The 19,803-nt window shown below is 33.1% G+C and overlaps 3 protein-coding genes across 3 annotated transcripts; 2 read left to right on the top strand and 1 right to left on the bottom strand.

The window, feature by feature from the left end:
* Positions 1-451: 451 nt before the first annotated feature.
* LOC108216021 (S-sulfo-L-cysteine synthase (O-acetyl-L-serine-dependent), chloroplastic) lies at positions 452-4,961 on the bottom strand. The gene is made up of 10 exons (XM_017388674.2): positions 4,654-4,961; positions 4,073-4,182; positions 3,817-3,874; positions 3,329-3,592; positions 3,106-3,243; positions 2,409-2,460; positions 2,260-2,309; positions 2,007-2,066; positions 1,284-1,364; positions 452-993 (listed from the first exon to the last, which is right to left on the bottom strand). The coding sequence occupies exons 1-10, from the start codon at positions 4,894-4,896 to the stop codon at positions 907-909; spliced, it is 1,143 nt and encodes a 380-aa protein (XP_017244163.1). The 5' UTR covers positions 4,897-4,961; the 3' UTR covers positions 452-906.
* A 1,345-nt stretch (positions 4,962-6,306) lies between these two features.
* LOC108215951 (NADH--cytochrome b5 reductase 1) lies at positions 6,307-9,517 on the top strand. The gene is made up of 10 exons (XM_017388591.2): positions 6,307-6,510; positions 6,897-7,013; positions 7,202-7,343; positions 7,504-7,594; positions 7,702-7,779; positions 7,933-8,013; positions 8,132-8,221; positions 8,921-8,986; positions 9,074-9,160; positions 9,246-9,517. The coding sequence occupies exons 2-10, from the start codon at positions 6,908-6,910 to the stop codon at positions 9,336-9,338; spliced, it is 834 nt and encodes a 277-aa protein (XP_017244080.1). The 5' UTR covers positions 6,307-6,510; positions 6,897-6,907; the 3' UTR covers positions 9,339-9,517.
* A 1,002-nt stretch (positions 9,518-10,519) lies between these two features.
* On the top strand, positions 10,520-12,712 carry LOC108215950 (probable arabinosyltransferase ARAD1). Its single transcript, XM_017388590.2, has 2 exons — positions 10,520-11,735; positions 12,086-12,712. The coding sequence occupies exons 1-2, from the start codon at positions 10,827-10,829 to the stop codon at positions 12,638-12,640; spliced, it is 1,464 nt and encodes a 487-aa protein (XP_017244079.1). The 5' UTR covers positions 10,520-10,826; the 3' UTR covers positions 12,641-12,712.
* Positions 12,713-19,803: the final 7,091 nt, after the last annotated feature.

Genomic DNA, 19,803 nt, shown 5'->3' on the forward strand with positions numbered 1-19,803 from the left:
TTTAAATTTTAAATTTAATACTACCATTTGTATATTTAGGATTTCAAATGAAATCCAAATTCAATTTTTTAAATGAAATTCAAGTTCTCAGAGCATAAAAATAATTTTTTATTTATAATAACGTAAAATAATAATAAATATTTTTTAAATATTAACAACAATTATAGTCAATGTTTTTCATGTTAGGATAGTCAATATTACTTGAATACAATATCTTACATGTTTAACAAATTTTATCTTATTATTTGTTTTTTTTTTTGCCACAATCTAATTATTAATTTATACCGATTTAGTGACCGGGAGATGCTCGTAATGATTCTTTAGTTGCTGGATTCTCCCAAGATTTTGGTTTCCTTCTCCAAGTGAACCCGGCAAGATTTTAATGGGAATGACATAGTAATGTGTAGCTTTTGGCTTACTAGAAACCCTTTTTCCATTATTAACAAGGCAATATAAATGAATGTAACATTTTTAGATTCCCATACCACCAATAACAAATGTTCAATAAAAATTTAGAAAAAACAAAAAGCTCAATAAAAATCACTTTTGCAAGTTGTATTGAAACTGCTACAAACCCATGTCTTGTAAGCACAAATATACAAATCTTTAACTTGATATATGGTTTGGTAGAGGGACTTGCACATCAAGTTGTAGCTCATAGATTACTGCCCCATCAATTGCGCTCCAGATGCGGAATACACGACAGCCTTCTTAATACTTTCAGTGTAATGCTACAAATGCTGAAGGAAGTTTTTTCACTAGGATATTGGGCACGGTTGGCAAATGGCATCGAAAAGGGGAGACGGGTGTAATCAGCTCATACGGAGACTCTTTTGACACTTGTCCAGTAAACTTTTCTTGATATGAAAGGATTCTACCTAAATATCAATATTGCCGTAATGTGCATTATACTTGCATCCTTTGCATCTCCTCATGTATAGAACCAAAAAGAACAGTGGAAATATACCTCTCACCAAAGCTTGGAAACACAACCTGTATAATTACATCATGGTTAAATCTTTCATCTGTTTCAAAGAACGGGCAGAAGCAGTCTAAACATTTGTTACTTAATATAGCACAAAAGCCAAAATAAGGACATATAACCAAAATGGTAGGTGCGTTGAGAGGAAAGTCTGACAATTTATTGTGCAGAGCATATAATTATCGAGCTACGTGAAGAAAGTGGTGAGTGGGTAAACTTTGCTGGAATACAACCCCCGCCTATATGAAGCACAGATCTTAAATACGAGAATATTTTGAGGTTATGCGAAGTATTCACTCACTGCAATGAGCTTTCCAGCATTTTGAGGTCTCTTTGCAATGCGTATAGCTGCTGCTGCCGCCGCTCCAGAAGAAATACCAACCTAGGATAAAGGAAATTGAAACATAAATAAAAAACCAAAGGCAGGCAAAGATGGTAATACTTGCACAGCACATACAAAAATTGGTGTAGGTAATGCAGCCATATTAAATTATGATATCCAGTTAAAGTTTATGCTCTTCAGTGTTCAGCCAACTACTTCAATACAACACAGTTGAGATAATAAGAAACCATTTTAGCCAAAATATTACAATTGGTAGTTCAGCCAACTACATCAATACAAAACAGTTGAGATAATAAGAAACCATTAGCCAAATCATTACAATTATTTTAAACCAAAAAGTCCTCGTTGGCATATAGTTCTGAACATTCAAGGGAAAACCCTTGGCAGATTAAAATTCATTGAGCAATCAACGTTTCTACATCTAGTTCTAGCCATCACATTATAATCTAGCAAACTTATGATTCATGAGTGGGCAAATAAAAAAAAAATTCTTAAAACGTACTAGTCTGAGAAACTTTTACTACCAAAAGTAGTGTAAAAAAATTAAAGCAGGCAGTTCATGCTATTACACTAATAGCTCCAGTCCCAACCGGCAACAGATTAACAATTGCTGATAATATAGTTGATAAAAAGACACATTAAATACTCGTCCTAACGACTTGACAAAAAAACTCATCTTACCAGCAAACCTTCCTCTAGCGCCAATTTTCTTGCCATTTCAACAGCTTCTTTATTTGTTACCTATATTTTGTGTGATATTAAGAAACAATTAAGAAAAAATAAATTCACATGCACGTACTAAATATAAGGTTAGGCAGAAATATTAAATAATGAAACAAATCATATACATCTTTCTATAGCACGTTCAATCAATCTTGATAGTTGAGACTAGAGCAGCTATAATATCCTGTGTTTTGTATTTCAATTTATTTACCTTCAAGACTTCGTCAAGCAAATTAACATCCAATATTTTTGGCACATAACCTGCATTGATGCCTTGTTTTGGTGAGCAGTGAAGTCATAAAAATAACAATAGTAAGAGCCATACATTCATATTGTGAAAATATGTATATATTCTTCAACCTGGGTTTTCTCCAGATATAATACTTCTTTCTGCAGGCTCAACTCCAATTACCTACTATGACAATATCAGAAAATTAATAATTTAGCATGATGAACAAGAAGAAAAATTAAGAACACGCAGTACTTCCACCTTGGCAGATACTTACTTACTCAATACAAAAATATACATGAATCATCATTAAGGATTCGTATGCCATACATACACTCAGGTTCATACAAACACATACAGATTGTTCACATTAAATTACAAAAACCTAGTAGACTGGTGCATACACACGCATTCCTATCAATGTTCATGTGTCATTGTGTGAGACGCGTGGGGGATTCTATGTGAGCCCACCATATGACATATGACAGTATGAGCTAGGGCATTGGCCTCAAACTTTTATGATACACTTGCGCTTCAAAAGAAGATGTTATTATTATTCTAGTTCATAATAATAATTATAATTGAATTGTTGTAATCAGAATATAAGGAAATGAAAATATGCCATTACTTAATTAAAAATCTACAAAATGACATCTTTAACAAAAGAAAATCTCTAACTGGGAAAAATGACATCTTTGCACAGGTAGAAATTAGTTATGAGAAGTGGGTCATTTAATGATGATGCTACTGTTACTAAGTTGAGATTATTAGTTTCTTCTCAATACAGAAGTATAAATAGTGAAACCTTTACTGAAGAAGTATAACAACCTTGATGTGTTCATTCATCATTTTCAAGTAACGCCCAGTTCCAGTAACGGTTCCACCAGTTCCCATACCTGCTACAAGTATGTCAACGGTACCCAAAGTATCCTCCCATATTTCAGGTCCTGTAGTCTCAAAATGGATCTGTAATAGTTTTATTCAATATTTAAATCCCGACTGAATTCAAAATCAACAAGATCAATATTGCTCAAAATTTTAGGCAGACAACCTTTGTATTGTTCTCATTATCAAACTGTCTAAACATGTGTGCATTTGGCGTGCTTCGAACAATTTCTTTGGCCTTATCAACAGCACCATTTATACCTTGTGTTGGGTCTGTCAAAACAACTTTTGCTCCGAATGCTCGTAAAAGGATTCGTCTCTCAATATTAATGGATGAAGGCATGGTGACTACAACTTGATATCCCTTTACTGCTGCTACAAATGCAATAGCAAGTCCTGTGTTTCCGCTAGTTGGTTCAACTAATATACTCTGTATAAAGATGGAATGTAATTGTTAATGACATACTATTAGCATTTTAATAAGTTGCCTACTCTTTTCCTATCTGTCTAGAAACATAAACCATACTGTGACTATTATCCTCCACTCTTAAGAATTAAAAAAGGATTAGTGTTTAATTTGTTGCTAGTTTGCCTTCCTCTCGCTGTAAGCAATCAAGCTATTGCTTATTATTAAATATATAAGAAAAATCTAACCTTCCCTGGTGAAATTGCTCCACTTTCTTCAGCTTCAGAAATCATACTGTAACCGATTCTGACATGTAATTGGATTCATAAGCAATGTGCTAACCAAGGTATTGCAATATTTGGAGTTTATGTGAAATATGTTCATCTTAAGAGGTGACAAGTGGAGCTTATCTTATATTTTCACCTAAGAGATGGTGCAATAAATAGACCAGTTATTCAGTAGTAAGTAGGCTCTAAGAGTTGAGAGACATGGGTTAAACATTACCTGTCTTTTACAGTTCGGCAGGGTTCCATACTCTCGAGTTTTGCAGCAATATTTGCTACACAGCCTTCTGTTACCTTATTAAGATATACCATCGGTGTTCTCCCAATCAACTACATCAGATAATCACAACTGCTCAAATCAGTCAAATATTCACAGTTAATTTGAAGTTTCATTATGAGTTAGCTGACTTTTCGAAGGGGACGTCAGATTCAACAGAGATTTTAGACATTTCGATTATCTACTAGCATCATTACATATGAAAGTGCGTAAGCAAATGAGACATGATTTTAATTTTTAAGTATATAAGATAATGAGCTAGTAAAAATAAAATTTGTGCTAATTAATTGACACGTAAATACAGTATACCCAGAGAGAGAGGGAGAGAGGGGGAGAGGGGGAGAGAGAGAGAGAGAGAGAGCGAGAGGGAGGGAGGGAGGGAGAGGGAGATGGAGAGAGAGGGGGGGGGAGCGAGCGAGAGAGAGAGGGGGGGAGCGAGAGAGAGAGAAAGAGAGGGAGGGAGGGAGCGAGAGAGAGAGAGAGAGCTGATGAGTAAAAGAAACGACAAGAAAGAAGGGGGAAACCTGGGTGACATCTTCGGCAATATTGACAGTGTCGAAGTCAGAAGGTGCTGCTGCAGCTGATGTGGGCTTGTAAGAAACACAATTTCTACTAGTTGCGAGAAGATAAGCTCTACTGCGGTGTTTATTGTATCTGTTATTACGGGGAAGAGTAGAATTGCAGAAAGAGATACATTGAGAGTGGCGAGAGGAGACGATAGGCGTGGAGAAAGAAGATGAAGAAATTGTAAAAGATAACACCCCCATTCAAGAATGAGAGAGAGAGAGGGGTTTTTCAGAGGTTTTTGTAATCGGATAAATCTATACATTCCACCTATACATACACGCACAGAGTTTAATTTGTGAAATATCATAATTTTTTGAGTTTGTCTGAAATTATTCAAATTTTAATATTTTTTTCAAAATATTCGGTGCAATCTCAATTACAACTTGTATTAAACCAGCAATCACGTTGAGAACTTTTACTTCATCGTCGAAAATAAAATATAAATATTTTTACAAAATCTTCTAACATAAATTGATTTTATTTTTATGTGTGACGCGACTTCATATAATTGAAATGACAAAACTATTATGTTTCAGGATTTTTAATATGAATAATTATCTCAAATTTAAGAAAAAACGTTGTCACCTAAATTCATTTCTTTATCTGTTATTTTAAAGAGTACATTTTGTATTTTAATACGATTCATTAACATGAAATACTTATGATAAAAGATATTATAATCGATAGTAGGTGTGAATATAAAAAAAATTCAATATTTTTATTGAACATAATTAATTTGATCATCACAAATATCATTTATCACAAATATCATTTATGAGAATTATTACGAGAATTGAATTATATAATTTATTTTAAATTAAGTCTAAACTATAAAAATATTTTATAGATGTTAGTACAAAACTGTATTCTTTAATTTTTTGCTAATCAATTTAACTAAATTCTTTAAAATCGATACCAATTTAATTGTTAATAACCGAATCAAGCTTATTAAACAAATGTAATAAAATACTTAGAAATTCTATTTCAAGATTTATTAATCTCCAAAAATATATTCCAAATTAAAGAAAAACACGTATCAAACTCCTAAAATTTACTCTCTTGGGTGCTTGTTGGTGGGTCAATTTGCGGGACCAACAGTTTCTTCATCTTTGCTGGACTAATTTTGAAACAACTGCTCCACTCAACTAGCGGAATTTTTAAGAGATCGGTTAGGTTTGTTAACGAGCATCAAATAAATTTTTTAATAAAATAGGCGAAGTATCATTCTTCAGATTCCTAATCCATGGTTTTATCGTTCAAACCAATCTACATCTAACTACCCTGAAAATAAAATAAAGTAATCTCCATCAAGATTTAATTTTTAATTTACACGAGTCAGAATTATAATTTAAAAATTACACTACGAGTCCGGTTTAAGAACTACCCTACTGTAAAGAAAAACGTTACTCGTGGCCATGTGGAAAATAAATTATAATCTTGAATTACACAACGCGAACCCAATTCTTATCCGCAGTTGGAGCTATATGCACGTAAATAAATAAATTTATAGAACGAGAAAAAAACAAAATTGAGAAAAAAATTGATAAAAGAATTATCTGATTATTTGATTTTGTTCGCAAATAAAATCATTAATCAAAGAATCGAAATTCGAACGAGACCCCACGGTCTCTTCTTTTCTACCTACCAAGAAAAGCAAACATCAATTCCATTGTGTGTATACTTTATGTGTGTATAAATAGGATTAGATACTGCATCCTTTTGTATGAACTGGTATATTTTCCTCACCTACTACGATTATTCTTTAGCCCTGTTGACAAACAACTGCTGCCCAGACTTTCAGTTCCTCGTTTAAGGTACTAATTTTGATTTTGCACTCCATTTTTTCAGAATTTAATCTTTATGTGATTTTTGATTTGTGGGTACTTCTGTTATTTTGATTGCTTAAAATTGTTGTTTTTATCTGTTTGTTTGATGGGGTTGTTAAAGTTGAATCTTGGAGATTTCCCAACTTTGTGTACTCTGATCTTGATTCTTGTTGACCTGGTGGACTCAGTCAGCTAATTGAACTGATGGGTGTTTTTTATATTGACTTGTTATGATTAAGAGATGTTTTGCAATTCGAAGGGGATGAGTTTCTATGCTTTATATACACTGTACCTAATTGCATATTCCATATGTATCATTTAATTTTGTTTCTTTTAAGTACTTCTTGATTCAAACTGTGATGTTGTGATCGCAGGCCTTGAAACTATGGAATTGTATGGATTCAGTGAGATTCAGATTGCGGGTTTTGCTGTTGCGGCTGTTGTTGTTGCTGCCACAGCTGCCATCATTTTTTCCAGCAAGAAATCTAAAGGTTTGCCTTTTTACCATAAATAACACGGGCATATATGTCAAAGATTTGCCTAGAATAGATGGTCATGTGTTGATCTTTTGGGTGCTTTTGATTGCTCTGCGCTGCACAATAAGATAGCTATTGCAATCTATTGGAAGTTGCAGTATTGTTCATAATTTTAATATAAACGCGTTGCATCTGCTTGACAGTGTGTCTAAACGCGGAGAACTTTAAAAATTTCAAGCTGGTTGAGCGCAAACAGCTTAGCCACAATGTCGCTGAATTTAAATTTGCACTCCCCACACCTACTTCAGTGCTCGGCCTTCCAATTGGACAACACATTAGTTGCAGGTTTGGCTGATTGATTGGCCTTTTAATTGGTTTTCTTTAACCTTTGCCTATTTACACGGCATATATGAGTTTCCCTAATTATACGATCATATGTGGCTTATTATACAGATATATAATTGTATTATTATTCAAATATATACTAAAGATAAGTGTCAAACAGAGGTAAAGACAGCCAAGGTGAAGAAGTTATTAAACCATACACACCAACTACTCTGGACTCAGATGTTGGACACTTTAAATTAGTTATTAAGGTATATATTCAAGTTCCTTACGCAGGGTTATTGGCTCCATTCATAATGTTCTTTATTTCTTTAGTAGTTGCTAATTTTGATGCCTGTGAGTGATTTTGTGCATGAAGATGTATCCACAAGGAAGGATGTCACATCATTTCCGTGAGATGCGTGTTGGCGATTATTTGGCTGTAAAGGGGCCCAAGGTATGTAGCATCATCCCGATAATTACCTGACGTCAATTTTTTTTTGTCCCTAATATATCCTTCTGGATTCATGATGCTATTTTTAATTTCTTCAATTAAGTTTTAGCTACAGCTGTTAAAGATGTTCAGCTTGCTAATATTGATGTGTGGCAGGGCCGTTTCAAGTATCAACCTGGTCAAGTGAGAGCTTTTGGAATGATTGCTGGTGGTTCTGGCATCACTCCAATGTTCCAGGCATGACTGTCTACTATTATCCGTTGTCTCCAATAATTTTGAAGGTGTCTGCCTCCATTAAATTTTTTCCATCAGGGCTTGTATTAATTTCATTTTGTGGTTTCTGTTTGTCTTGCAGGTTGCTAGAGCTATATTAGAAAACCCACATGATACCACCAAAGTTTACCTCATCTACGCTAATGTTTCTGTAGATGACATCCTTTTAAAGGTAAAAATTATCTTCTTTCCTTTAATATGTTTTGTTTAAATATTATGTTCGCCACAGATAAATTTGTTATAGAGAAACATGTATTGAAACCTATTACAATTTAGATTCATTATATAAGTGGGTCTGACAGTTTAAGGAACAAAGATCAGGTGATCTCAGTGTAGTAATCACTAATATGAAGTTTCTGTGTCCCCTCCCTGTGGGTGCAAAGTTTTTTCTCTGCACTGGCAGAGTATCTCAACATCTACGAAATGACTTTGGTGATTATGGTCCCTATCTGTTACAGTGATTCTTAGCTGAGCCCTGAGTCCCTTTAAAAAAGTACTTTCTACCATGAAACATTGATAAGTGTCTCTTAATTACTCCCCGTCTGTGGAAGTGTGGATGCTTAGATGCACCGGCATATTTTTATGTTATGTTTTCTCCCAAGTAAAAATTATTTAGAAGTATAGAAAATAAATCTCATTTTTTATTGTTAATATTTAAATATGCTTAACTAACCATTATGAATAGTTTTGATAAAGATGAATAGTTGTTTTTGGTTGGTTTTCTTGTCTCTTCTTTGCAAAATACTCAAACCCACACATCAAAGTATATCACACTTGATTGAAAGAGATACTGATATGGAATTCAGAAGATTAGCAGTCAACTTTTTTGCTTGTATAACTGGAATTTATCAACTAAATTGAAACTTTTCAGGAAGAAATAGATGGACTCGCTTCCAACTACCCTGATCGATTCAAAGTTTACTTTGTACTGAATCAGGTAAAATGTTCCTTCATTTCTTATTCCTTTGCTGCTATCTATATTTTAGACCTAGTGATTTTATAATTCGCATTTATACTTCTGCAGCCCCCAGAAGTATGGGACGGTGGTGTAGGATTTGTAAGCAAGGAAATGATTCAAAACCATTGCCCAGCCCCAGCATCAGACATTCAGGTATATATTTCTCTAGACATTCATTTGTGAAAATGCTATGCTGCCTAGGCAAAAAAGCTTATATTTCCATGATTTAAAATTGCAGATTTTGAGGTGTGGACCGCCACCGATGAACAAGGCCATGGCTGCTAACCTTGAAGCTCTGGGATACTCCCCGGAAATGCAGTTCCAGTTTTAATTCGGTGTTGTGGACTTGTATGCCTTCACTAGACAGTTAATTCTGTTGTTCTTCAGTGTAACATTTAGGCATTAAACCACATGCATGCTACTCTTCATTCAGCTCCAACCATTAATAAAGAGGATCTTGCTGCTAAATAACTTTACAATCGCTATATATGTTTTTTACTTTTGTGAGAATTCATTTTTGTTTTGTGGTGTTAGGTCTGTTACATACATCCTGTAAGACTGCCTATCAAGCAGAGTTTCTCTAATAAAACCAATGAAATTATAGAAACTTCTAATTAATAGGTATATGCAATGTAGGTTTGGTGCATTTCTCTGCATGCTTTCTAGTTGAACCGGAGCATGAAAGAAGAGTGAAAGTGCACAATGCAAAAAATTTGTTAGTTTAGACTATTACATGTGAAGTGCATGAAAATTTTCTATATAAATAAATTTAGTAATTGTTAGTTAATCTCTTGTGAAATTGGAGACAACTAAATAAATAAATTTGTTTTAGGAATATATATAAATTTTGGTATTTCAATACCGGTAACATATTTTTATCTCATTTTCATTTATCCATTGATTGTTAGTTAATGTCGAGGTTGGATATTACTAAAACTTTGTATTAATTATATACTATTTATTGACAATTCACATTCCATTAAAATTTATAAAAAAAATAATTTTAATCCAATAAATGTTCCTAAAATCAGGAGAATTCATTTCAGATTAATATCAATGTAATTAGATAAAATTCCGTAAGATTATCATAGAATCGGGAGAAAGCAATAAAAAAAAATCTGTCAATACAACTAAAATTCATGAATTTAAAAAAAAAAATCTTAAGAAATAAAGATTGAATGGCAAAACTTGGTTACGCCGGTTAAGAGAAAATTCTGAGTATCCTTGTTAGTGTGCTTAAAATGATAACACTGTAGGAAACTCAGCTTACTAGAAAGGATACAATTAATTATAATTCTGCTGTAAATAAACGAGTGGCACTCTTATCAATTGTACAGAAGGGTGACATTTGCAAAGGCAAGAGCCCGATTCTTCAGCCAGACCCTATTCTCACGCTTACTTTCAAGAACCAAACCATAATCTTTCTGCTGAATTCTTTTTACATTTTTCTCTCTTTTTCTCTCTGTGTCTTGTCCTTTCTTTTTCCTCTTTCACTTGTCTTGTCATATTTGATTCACTTACTTGGCTTTTACTTCTACGTGCCCTTTGTCTTGTGGCTTTGTTACACATACATGCATGCAGTGTTCATAGAATTACAGCTAGTTTCTTGCTATCAACATTCAATTTTATGTCATGTTAAAACATTGATTTTCGTCTGTAACTCGGGGTTTTGTTTCACAAGATTCAAATTATGTAGATGAAAAGAGAGCTCATTTTCAGCATGTGATCTTTCTGTGGCAACTGTAACTTTGGCTTGAGTTCTTTGTTGTTAATTATTTGTTACTGGAAGGTGATGTCGAAGAAGAGATAATTAAGTACAATGGGGGAAAGAAATGCAGCCCACATTGGGTTTCTTTCACAGAAATTCATGTTCTGTTTGTTTACTTTTGTATCAGTCTTGTTCATATTTTCGTGGCTCTTCCTGTTGCGTTCCACTGCTCGTCCTCGCTCTGTTGATCGCTCTGTTTTTTCCAATTCAAATCTTTTTTCGGTGTTTAGCGATAGGAGCTCTAAGCCCGGGACTCCAACTGATACCAAACATGAGAGCGGTACATTGAGAATCAGGGATTCATCTCGAAAGAGAAACTTCAGTAGTTGTGAGACGATACTTAAAGTTTTCATGTATGATTTACCCCCTGAGTTCCATTTTGCCCTCATAGGATGGAAGCCTGAGGGAAATAGTATTTGGCCAGATATTCGAACCAAAATTCCTCCATACCCTGGTGGACTGAATCTGCAACACAGTATAGAATATTGGCTCACACTTGATCTCCTCTCCTCTGAGTTTGCTGACGATTTGGAGGGTCGTAATGCTGTCAGAGTTTATGATTCGAGTGAAGCTGATGTTATATTTGTTCCATTCTTTTCTTGCATAAGCTATAACCGGTTTTCAAGGCTAAAGCCTCATCAGAAGGGAAGCATAAACAAACTCCTCCAAGAGAAACTAGTAAAGTTCTTGACAGCTCAAGAGGAGTGGAAGAAGTCAGGGGGCAGAGACCATATAATTATTGCTCACCATCCAAATAGCCTTTTGGATGCAAGGAATCAGCTTTGGCCTGCTATGTTCATTCTTTCTGATTTCGGGAGGTATCCCCCTGGCATAGCCAATGTTGAAAAAGATGTTATAGCACCTTACAAACATGTTATCAGAAACTATGGCAATGATACTTCTGATTTTGATAGCCGCCCAATTTTGCTCTATTTCCAGGGGGCCATATATAGAAAAGATGTGAGTGAATCTTTTATTTTCCCCCCTCCCTTTCTTGCTTAATCTCTTTAAACTGTTAAGTGATCAATTCTTCCAAAACCTCAAGGTATTGGGAGGATGCCTTACCAGGATCATATTACCTAAGCTCAGATACCATGTTAAGTGACCAATTCTCTCAAAACCTCAAGGTGTTGGGAGGAGCGCTTATCTGGATCATATTACCCAAGCTCTGATACCGTGTTAATTGACCAATTGTCCCAAAACCTTAAGGTGTTGGGAGTAGGGCTTACTAGGATCATATTATATTTTTATATAAACGTAGCTAGTATTTCATTGAGTCAGTCCCTTAATGTTTTTTTATCTAATTTCAGGGAGGAACTGCGCGGCAGGAGCTATTTTACCTTCTAAGGGAAGAAAAAGATGTGCATTTCAAGTTTGGAAGTGTTCAAAAGGATGGCGTGAGTAATGCTTCAGCAGGGATGCATTCGTCGAAATTCTGCCTCAACATAGCCGGTGACACTCCCTCATCAAACCGTCTGTTCGATGCCATTGCAAGCCACTGTGTTCCCGTTATCATCAGTGATGAAATCGAGCTCCCTTACGAAGACATTCTGGACTATTCAGAGTTCTGTGTATTTGTCCGCACTGCAGACGCTGTCAGAGAAAATTTCCTCATGAATCTAATCAGGAACATTGGGAAAGACGAGTGGACCAGAATGTGGGCAAAGCTGAAGGAGATTGAGAATATGTTCGAGTATCGATATCCTTCCAAAGACGATGATGCTGTTCAAATGATATGGAAAGCCGTGGCTCGCAAAGTCCCCTCAATAAAAATGAAGGTACATCAGTCTAACCGCTTCTCACGTTTCGAACCTCACAAGGCCAAACCAATTCCATCTAGTCTCTTGCCAAGAAATTTTCAGTAAATCCCGAAAGTTGTAATGAATAGTTAGAGATTTCAGAGGAAGAGAAACGAAAAATATGAAGAAAAAACTGTAATATAGAGGATTTTAACACATTCTTTCAGATCGATTCTTGTTGAGTTCAAAACTGAAATACGCCTGAGCAGGATAGTCCAATGGTGGGTTTATCCTCTTGTCCTGGGACACCCGGGTTCGACTCTGACTCATTCGGAGAATTATTAGAACAGATACTAATTTGTGAGGTACATAAGCCTGTATCGTCGAAAAGCTTGAAGTAATTACTGTTGCAAGAAACAAGTGGACTGTAGTTAATAGCCGTGAAGTAGTTGTACGCAGAAATAGTGTTAGGATATGGACATTCCTAAATACAGAGAAACAAGTTGTGTATTCCTAAAATTTACGTCGAATAAATATAGAAGCTAGCTAGAAACAAATATAAAAAACCTACTTTTTCAATCTAAAAGGAGGTGAGCAATTAATTGGACAACTCGTTTACCATCTATTCAGGTATATATAACTGAGACTCTCTTATCGAACACCGTTACATAGATGATGAGATGAGTGTTGCTGATTCGATAGAAAAATTAATGATCGACATGAAGGAAGGAGATGAGCAGGGAGCAAAGAAGGAGGTTAAGGTGACGATGAATAAGTACACAGAGTGCAGAAAAAACCATGCAGCTCATATCGGGAAATTTGCGGTGGATGGTTGCTGCGAGTTCATGGCGGCTGGAGAAGAAGGAAGCGCGGCGGCGTTGACGTGTGCTGCCTGTATGTGCCACCGTAGTTTTCACAAGATGAGATCGGAGATAATTGTGATTGAGATTTTACAGCACTATGGCAAGTCTAGTTGTTGTTCTAGCTCTGTTTCTAGGCCTGCTTCTAAATCCAATTGAAATTTTTGCTAGTTTTTGCAGATTTTTAAACTCGTAATGACATATTCCGATTACTATAATACTTTAGATCTGCAAACACAACATTTCTTTTTAATACATCTATATATTACCATGCAACGAGAAATTGCGAATTAGAAGATCATTATTGAGGCTATAGTCAACTATAATCTTGTTGTAAATATATGTCCAGGCATAGTCCTTTTAAAGTTTTCTTCCGGGCCCTGGACACTTGGGCCCAAACCCAATTTAACCTCATATATAATACTACATACGTAATTGTATAGTATCGATACTGATATATAATAATAGCGTATTAATAATTTGTTGACTTTGTTGTTATAGTAATTGACCATATTTTAATGATCATAATTTCTTATTATTTTAAATTTTATATAAACATTTTATTTTAATATATTAATAAATCATAAGGACATATATGGTCAAATACTCCCTCCTTTTTAAACATAGAACCGTTTGATTTTTTGACACACATTTTTAATTTTTTAACCACATAGTTAAAATAATTATTTTTATCTGAATTATAATATTAATCATATACTTTTATTGAAAAAGGAAATTTTTTAATAATGCAATCCAATGACTTAAACGAACGTATCTAAAAATCAATCAACTTATATTTCAGAATGGAGTAGACGGCATGAGGAGTTAATTGAAGTTTTATTTCGCTGAAATGTTGAATTTTTACATATTCATTTATAAATATTATTTAATATATAATAATATTGAACTAAAGTTTAAGAATGTTAAAAAATATCGGATAGAGTTTGAGAAACAACACAATATGGTCAGTGAGAAACCTGTAATATCGACCTCTCTTGTGTTTTCAACAATGGCTGCAAGTCATGCTTTGATTTTGACAAAAAAAGATACTTTTTCTTGATTGCCTTACCCATAAACACTTTTCTGAACATGCATGCATGCATTTTGATTTTCTATTACTGGCGCGGGTGCCTGTCTATATTTTTGCCTTTTTCCTTTTCTCAATCACTAGTTCACTACTTGATTGATTCTATGATTTTCACATGTCTGTATATCTGAGCTTTCTTACATATAATTCTTTTCATTTCGGTCCTTACAAAATCTAAAAAAGTAATCATTTCAGTGCTCCAGTTGAATATAATATCCTTAAAAATAATTTAAGTTTTTGTGATAAAAATATAGGAAATAATAATTACTTACATATTCAACAAAAAATTTAAGAGAACTACAATATGCAAATTATAACAATCTCTCCTACGTGGCTTCTTTCGCATAAACAATCTCATAAACGAAACCGTTATAATAACCTGAGGATTGATGACGAATATTATCCGACACCATTATTCCTTAATTGAACAAATTAGGCATAGAGTATGCATGCAAACGCCTTTAAACGGGTCCACTAATCATGATTAAGTAATCCAAAGACGGTTAAAGCATGGAAAAAGTTAATTAACAACATAGTAAATCACTTTATGCTCCATAATGTAGCTACTCACAATCACATTCGATCAACATTTTTATATAACGAACATGACAGCGACCTAACCTTGGTTTTCTTCGTGGGAACACGTCGGCCCGAATGTATAGTTATATGTCAATTTTGGATGGAATTATTAGCCGATGAATTGAGTTCGAGGGTTATTATATTGTTGCTCGAGTAGATGACAAAATTATTAGTTACGTGACCCGAACCGACCCGCAGTTTGGCACATGGGAAATGTACAGTTTCTTGTTAAGTAACGACACTGGCCTCGCATTTCGAAAGATTCTTGATTTAATTAAGGTGGTATTAGTGTTTGATTAGTGGAGAGGATTTGATGAGAAAAACAAGATGAGTGGGAGTTTGGATTAAGCATAAAACTTGAGATTGATTGAAAAACGACGAAAACTGTTGAAGTTTAATTTCTATACATAGGAATTGAAAGTAGAGGTATTAGGAATATTGGAGACTGGGGAAATTGATTCCTTTTGCTTCTTACAAAGATGTTAGACTATGTTTTTTCCAGCTTGGTTTGGACTGGAAACTTGGACCATTTTGTATTTGTTTTCTTGATGACACTTTGGTTTATCTTTAGCTAATATACGGCCGTAGAGTTGTCGGAGTAAAAAAAATCAATTATAAAGAATAAGAGGAAAAGACATGCTAGATTATTTCTCTTTGTAAAACATTTTTAAGTATTTATTAAAAGTTACATATTTTTAATAAAAATATATCAATTATTTTGAAGTATCATTATATAAATCATTGTGTTATTCATATTTAATGGTTATTATTCCATTGATACCAGTATTTGAAACAGAAAATTTTGACACGTATTGTATAATATTTATATAATATAGTTTCATAATTTATGTTGCTACTCCGAATCGAGCTTTTCGTGCATTTTTTCAACACTCGAGTGAACGGCGCATGCCGCGCATAGAGCTAAAACAAGGTAAATTATGTAAGTGGGGGACAAGAGGACAAAATCTCTTAGTTTTCAGTGTTGACTAATTTGTACGTGTGCGTGTGTATGTGTAGAGTCTCCGAAATAACGAAATATAGATACGGTAAAGTCGTTAAACTCAGATTGATGGCTACTCCCACTACTTAACGACGCAAGTTTATTTGTTTATTAGTTTGTCTTGCCCAAAGCGTTACATTACATTGTAAGCAATAAGCATCATGAAGTTCTTGTTGATTAACTAATTACGTTGCATCTTATGATCCTGTGATTCCAATCTTGTGGGTGAGAGGATTGACACGTAGCTGAATGGATTTTTGGTTGGACTGAAACAAAAATCTAGAAGTTAAGTTCGTTTGAGGAGATGAGAACCAAGACACAAGTTTGTTTTAGAACAAAGTGTTCATGTGGAGGGGTTAGGAGTAAGAAATCAAATCGAATAAGTTGAGGGCAGAGCTGGAATTAATGTGGTTTGTTAATGCTACTTTTTTAGGATACATGGTTTTTACGAACAAGTTACTAGTTTAATTTGTTTGTCCTTGCCTTAATGCCGCTTAGTTTTTTTTTTTGTTTTCCTTTTTATATTTTAGACTTATAACCTTAATGAGCATGTGCTCAATCATATTCTCCGAATGAGTTAAAGTCGAATCAGGATATTCTGCGATAATAGAAAAAAAATGCATCATTTGAATTATCTAATCGTGTTCGATATGTCTCAGTTAAATAGAATTAATTTCGAATAGACAAATATGTAAGAAAAGTTATTGCTTCTATCTGATCGTCATTCACGATCATAAGAGGTTTATATCGGTTTATATTGGTTTTACCACTTTTTGTATCGTACCAATCAATTAATAAAACAAACGATCAAAGAATAAAGAAGAAGAGAGGCGCATGGACGCATAGTGAATAAGTGTAGGGTAGGGTCGTAAAGGCCAAAACATATATTCAAACCAGCTTTGGACTTGTAAATGCTAGAGCTAAAACCAATACAAGTGCACAATAAAGAAAATAATATCATCTTATTTTACATATTCAGGTTCTATGGAGTACAAAAAATATTGGAGTATTGGAGTATAAGATTAATACAATATAATCTAGTTATTTAAATCTTAATTTTTTTTGTTCTACAATATTTTTAAACATTCGATAACCTGCAGATTATGTTCTACAACATAAATATTGTAATCAAAAGATAGAACAATTACTTTTATAAATCGTGGGACATTATGTTCTGCAATATAACTTATAAACAGAACAACAATCTTAATGCTTGTTAAAATTGAAAGATATTAATGATTAATTGATAATTGTGTTTAATACTACTAATAAATAATAAATTATATATAAATTTGGATAATCAGAAATATTATTTATGATTCAACTAAAAAATTATGATTTGTACTCCGATACTCCAAAGTTTATATGTACTCCATAGAACTTAACTCTTTGCCCATATGTTATCAGATTTAGCAAGTCGGTGACTTGTTTGCCTCTGTTTGTCTAGGTTTTAATAAGTAGCATGCATTCATAACTTAACTAGTCGTCCCATAATATTTTTTCTGTTTCTCTTTATCACGCTTGCTGACACACATTTTTTATAGTTAATATCTTTAATTTCGTATTAATATTAAATATAAAAACTTCACTGTATTAAATACTCATAAATATGAATTCAACAAGATCACTCATGAATATATTTAATCTTATAGATTAGACGTAAATTAATAATTTATCTCATGTTATGAACAATCCCGACATATAAAACGAGAGAAGTATAAAGAAACAGAGGTAGTAATAGAATGAATGAGTCTTATTTGCAAGTATTCATCTTTGGTCTTTTAGGAATTTAGGATCTCACTGTGAATATTATATAACAATCTAATTTTTGTTGATATATAACTATGTCCCGGCAACTTATAACAATAAATCACCTAATTCTGGTATTATCCCGTACAATACGAGTTTTGCAAGCAACTTTTTTACGTGTATGCGGGCAATTTAGAGATAAATATATGAAATATGACGCATAAACTGGCGTATGTTTTGTTCATGCAGAGCTAGCTAGCTGCAGCTGTGAATCAAATAAAACAAGGGCGAAAGATATGTGTTGTGTTTAGTCGGTTAATTCTCCCCTCGTGAGCGTGCGGCAGGTTCTGAGCGCTGACGAGAGACGAGATAGATTCACATTTGCCTCACTCTCCTGCCCACCTTTCTCAATAATGCATCTTCACTGTTTCAATCTTACCTACTACATGTGCCCAGTCTTCACGTACTGCGTGCGGATGGTAACAAGGAATCTTTACTATTTGTATTCGTGATTTTAAAAATCAGAAAATAGTAAAATATTAAAATTCAATTTTAATTTTTAAATTTAATATTCAAAATTTATAATTTAATTAAGTTTTTTAATATTGAAAAGTCATTTTTTTAATTTTTTTCAAATAAAGTTTAATCTCTACTTTTTTAAATTCATAAAATATTAAAAATTATTAATAAAAATATTTGATTAATACATCGTAAAATGTTTCAAAGGGAAAGTGTTACGCCTATGACTAAAATAAACAAAGAGACAAAAAGGACTGTTTTCCCAAAAGCCGATGAAGACCAAAGAGGTGCTATACGTTTCCAGTCAAGTTGGTACTGACAGCTCCAAAGAGTCATCACCCACACGGGTGGTTACATACTTGAAAGCTGGAACTACATCTCGTAATTAGTTTTTAAATTTTTCAAAACACATTTATATATATATACAGTTTTATGAAATAATTCTTTTATAAATCCCAAATTTCTTTAATAAGATAGTCCTTAAAGTTATTTTTATCTTAATATCTATATGAAGTTAAGGTTACAAGTATTTTGAAACTGACTACTAAATTAATATATAAAATATGGTCTATGGCAAAAAAAATAATATATATATATATATAGAGTTAAGTTCTATGGAGTACACAAAAACATTGGAGTATTGGAGTACAAGTCTTAATTTTTTAGTTTAATCATAAATAATATATTTGATTATACAAATTTATATACAATCTATCATTTATAAGTTGTCTTGCACATAATTGTCTATCAATCTTTAATATCTTTCAACTTCAAAAATTATTAACATTATTGTTCTGCTTATTAGTTATATTGCAGAACATAGAGTCCTGTAATCTATAAAAATCATTATTCAACCTTTTGATTACAATATTTATGTTGTGTAGAACATAATGTGCAGGTTATTAAATGTTTACGAATATTATTGAACAAAAAAAATTGAAATTTAGATGAATAGATTATATTTTATCCAATTTTGTACTCCAATACTCCAATATATTGTGTACTCCATTGAACTTTACTCTATATATATATATATATATATATATATATATATATAATATGGTCGGATGATTTTAACTCTAAATTTTTATTAATACGGGAACTTTATAATCATAGTTCATTCTAGGTTCTTCATCTTTTGTTCACGAATGTGTGGTGAACGGTTATCATTAATCGATCTATTTTTATAGTTTCGGGTTATTTCTTGTTTTATGCAGCATTAGTATATGATGTTATATAAAATAAGTATATAAAGAAATGATTATTATATTTTAAAATACATGTTTATAAATAAATATATTAATATGATCATAAATTTATATAATTATATTTATATGTGGTATTATAATAATATGTACATCTATACATACCTGTATTTACAACTACTGAATTTTTCGTATTGGGTATTGAACTGTTGTAGTTGTATTCAAATTTTGTATGCATCAGTTACTTAGAAGTAACTTTCAATACATTCCAAAGTACTCAAATTTGCAAA

Source organism: Daucus carota, chromosome 4 (genome assembly GCF_001625215.2).
Source record: "Daucus carota subsp. sativus chromosome 4, DH1 v3.0, whole genome shotgun sequence".
In the NCBI taxonomy this organism is placed as follows: Eukaryota; Viridiplantae; Streptophyta; class Magnoliopsida; order Apiales; family Apiaceae; genus Daucus; species Daucus carota.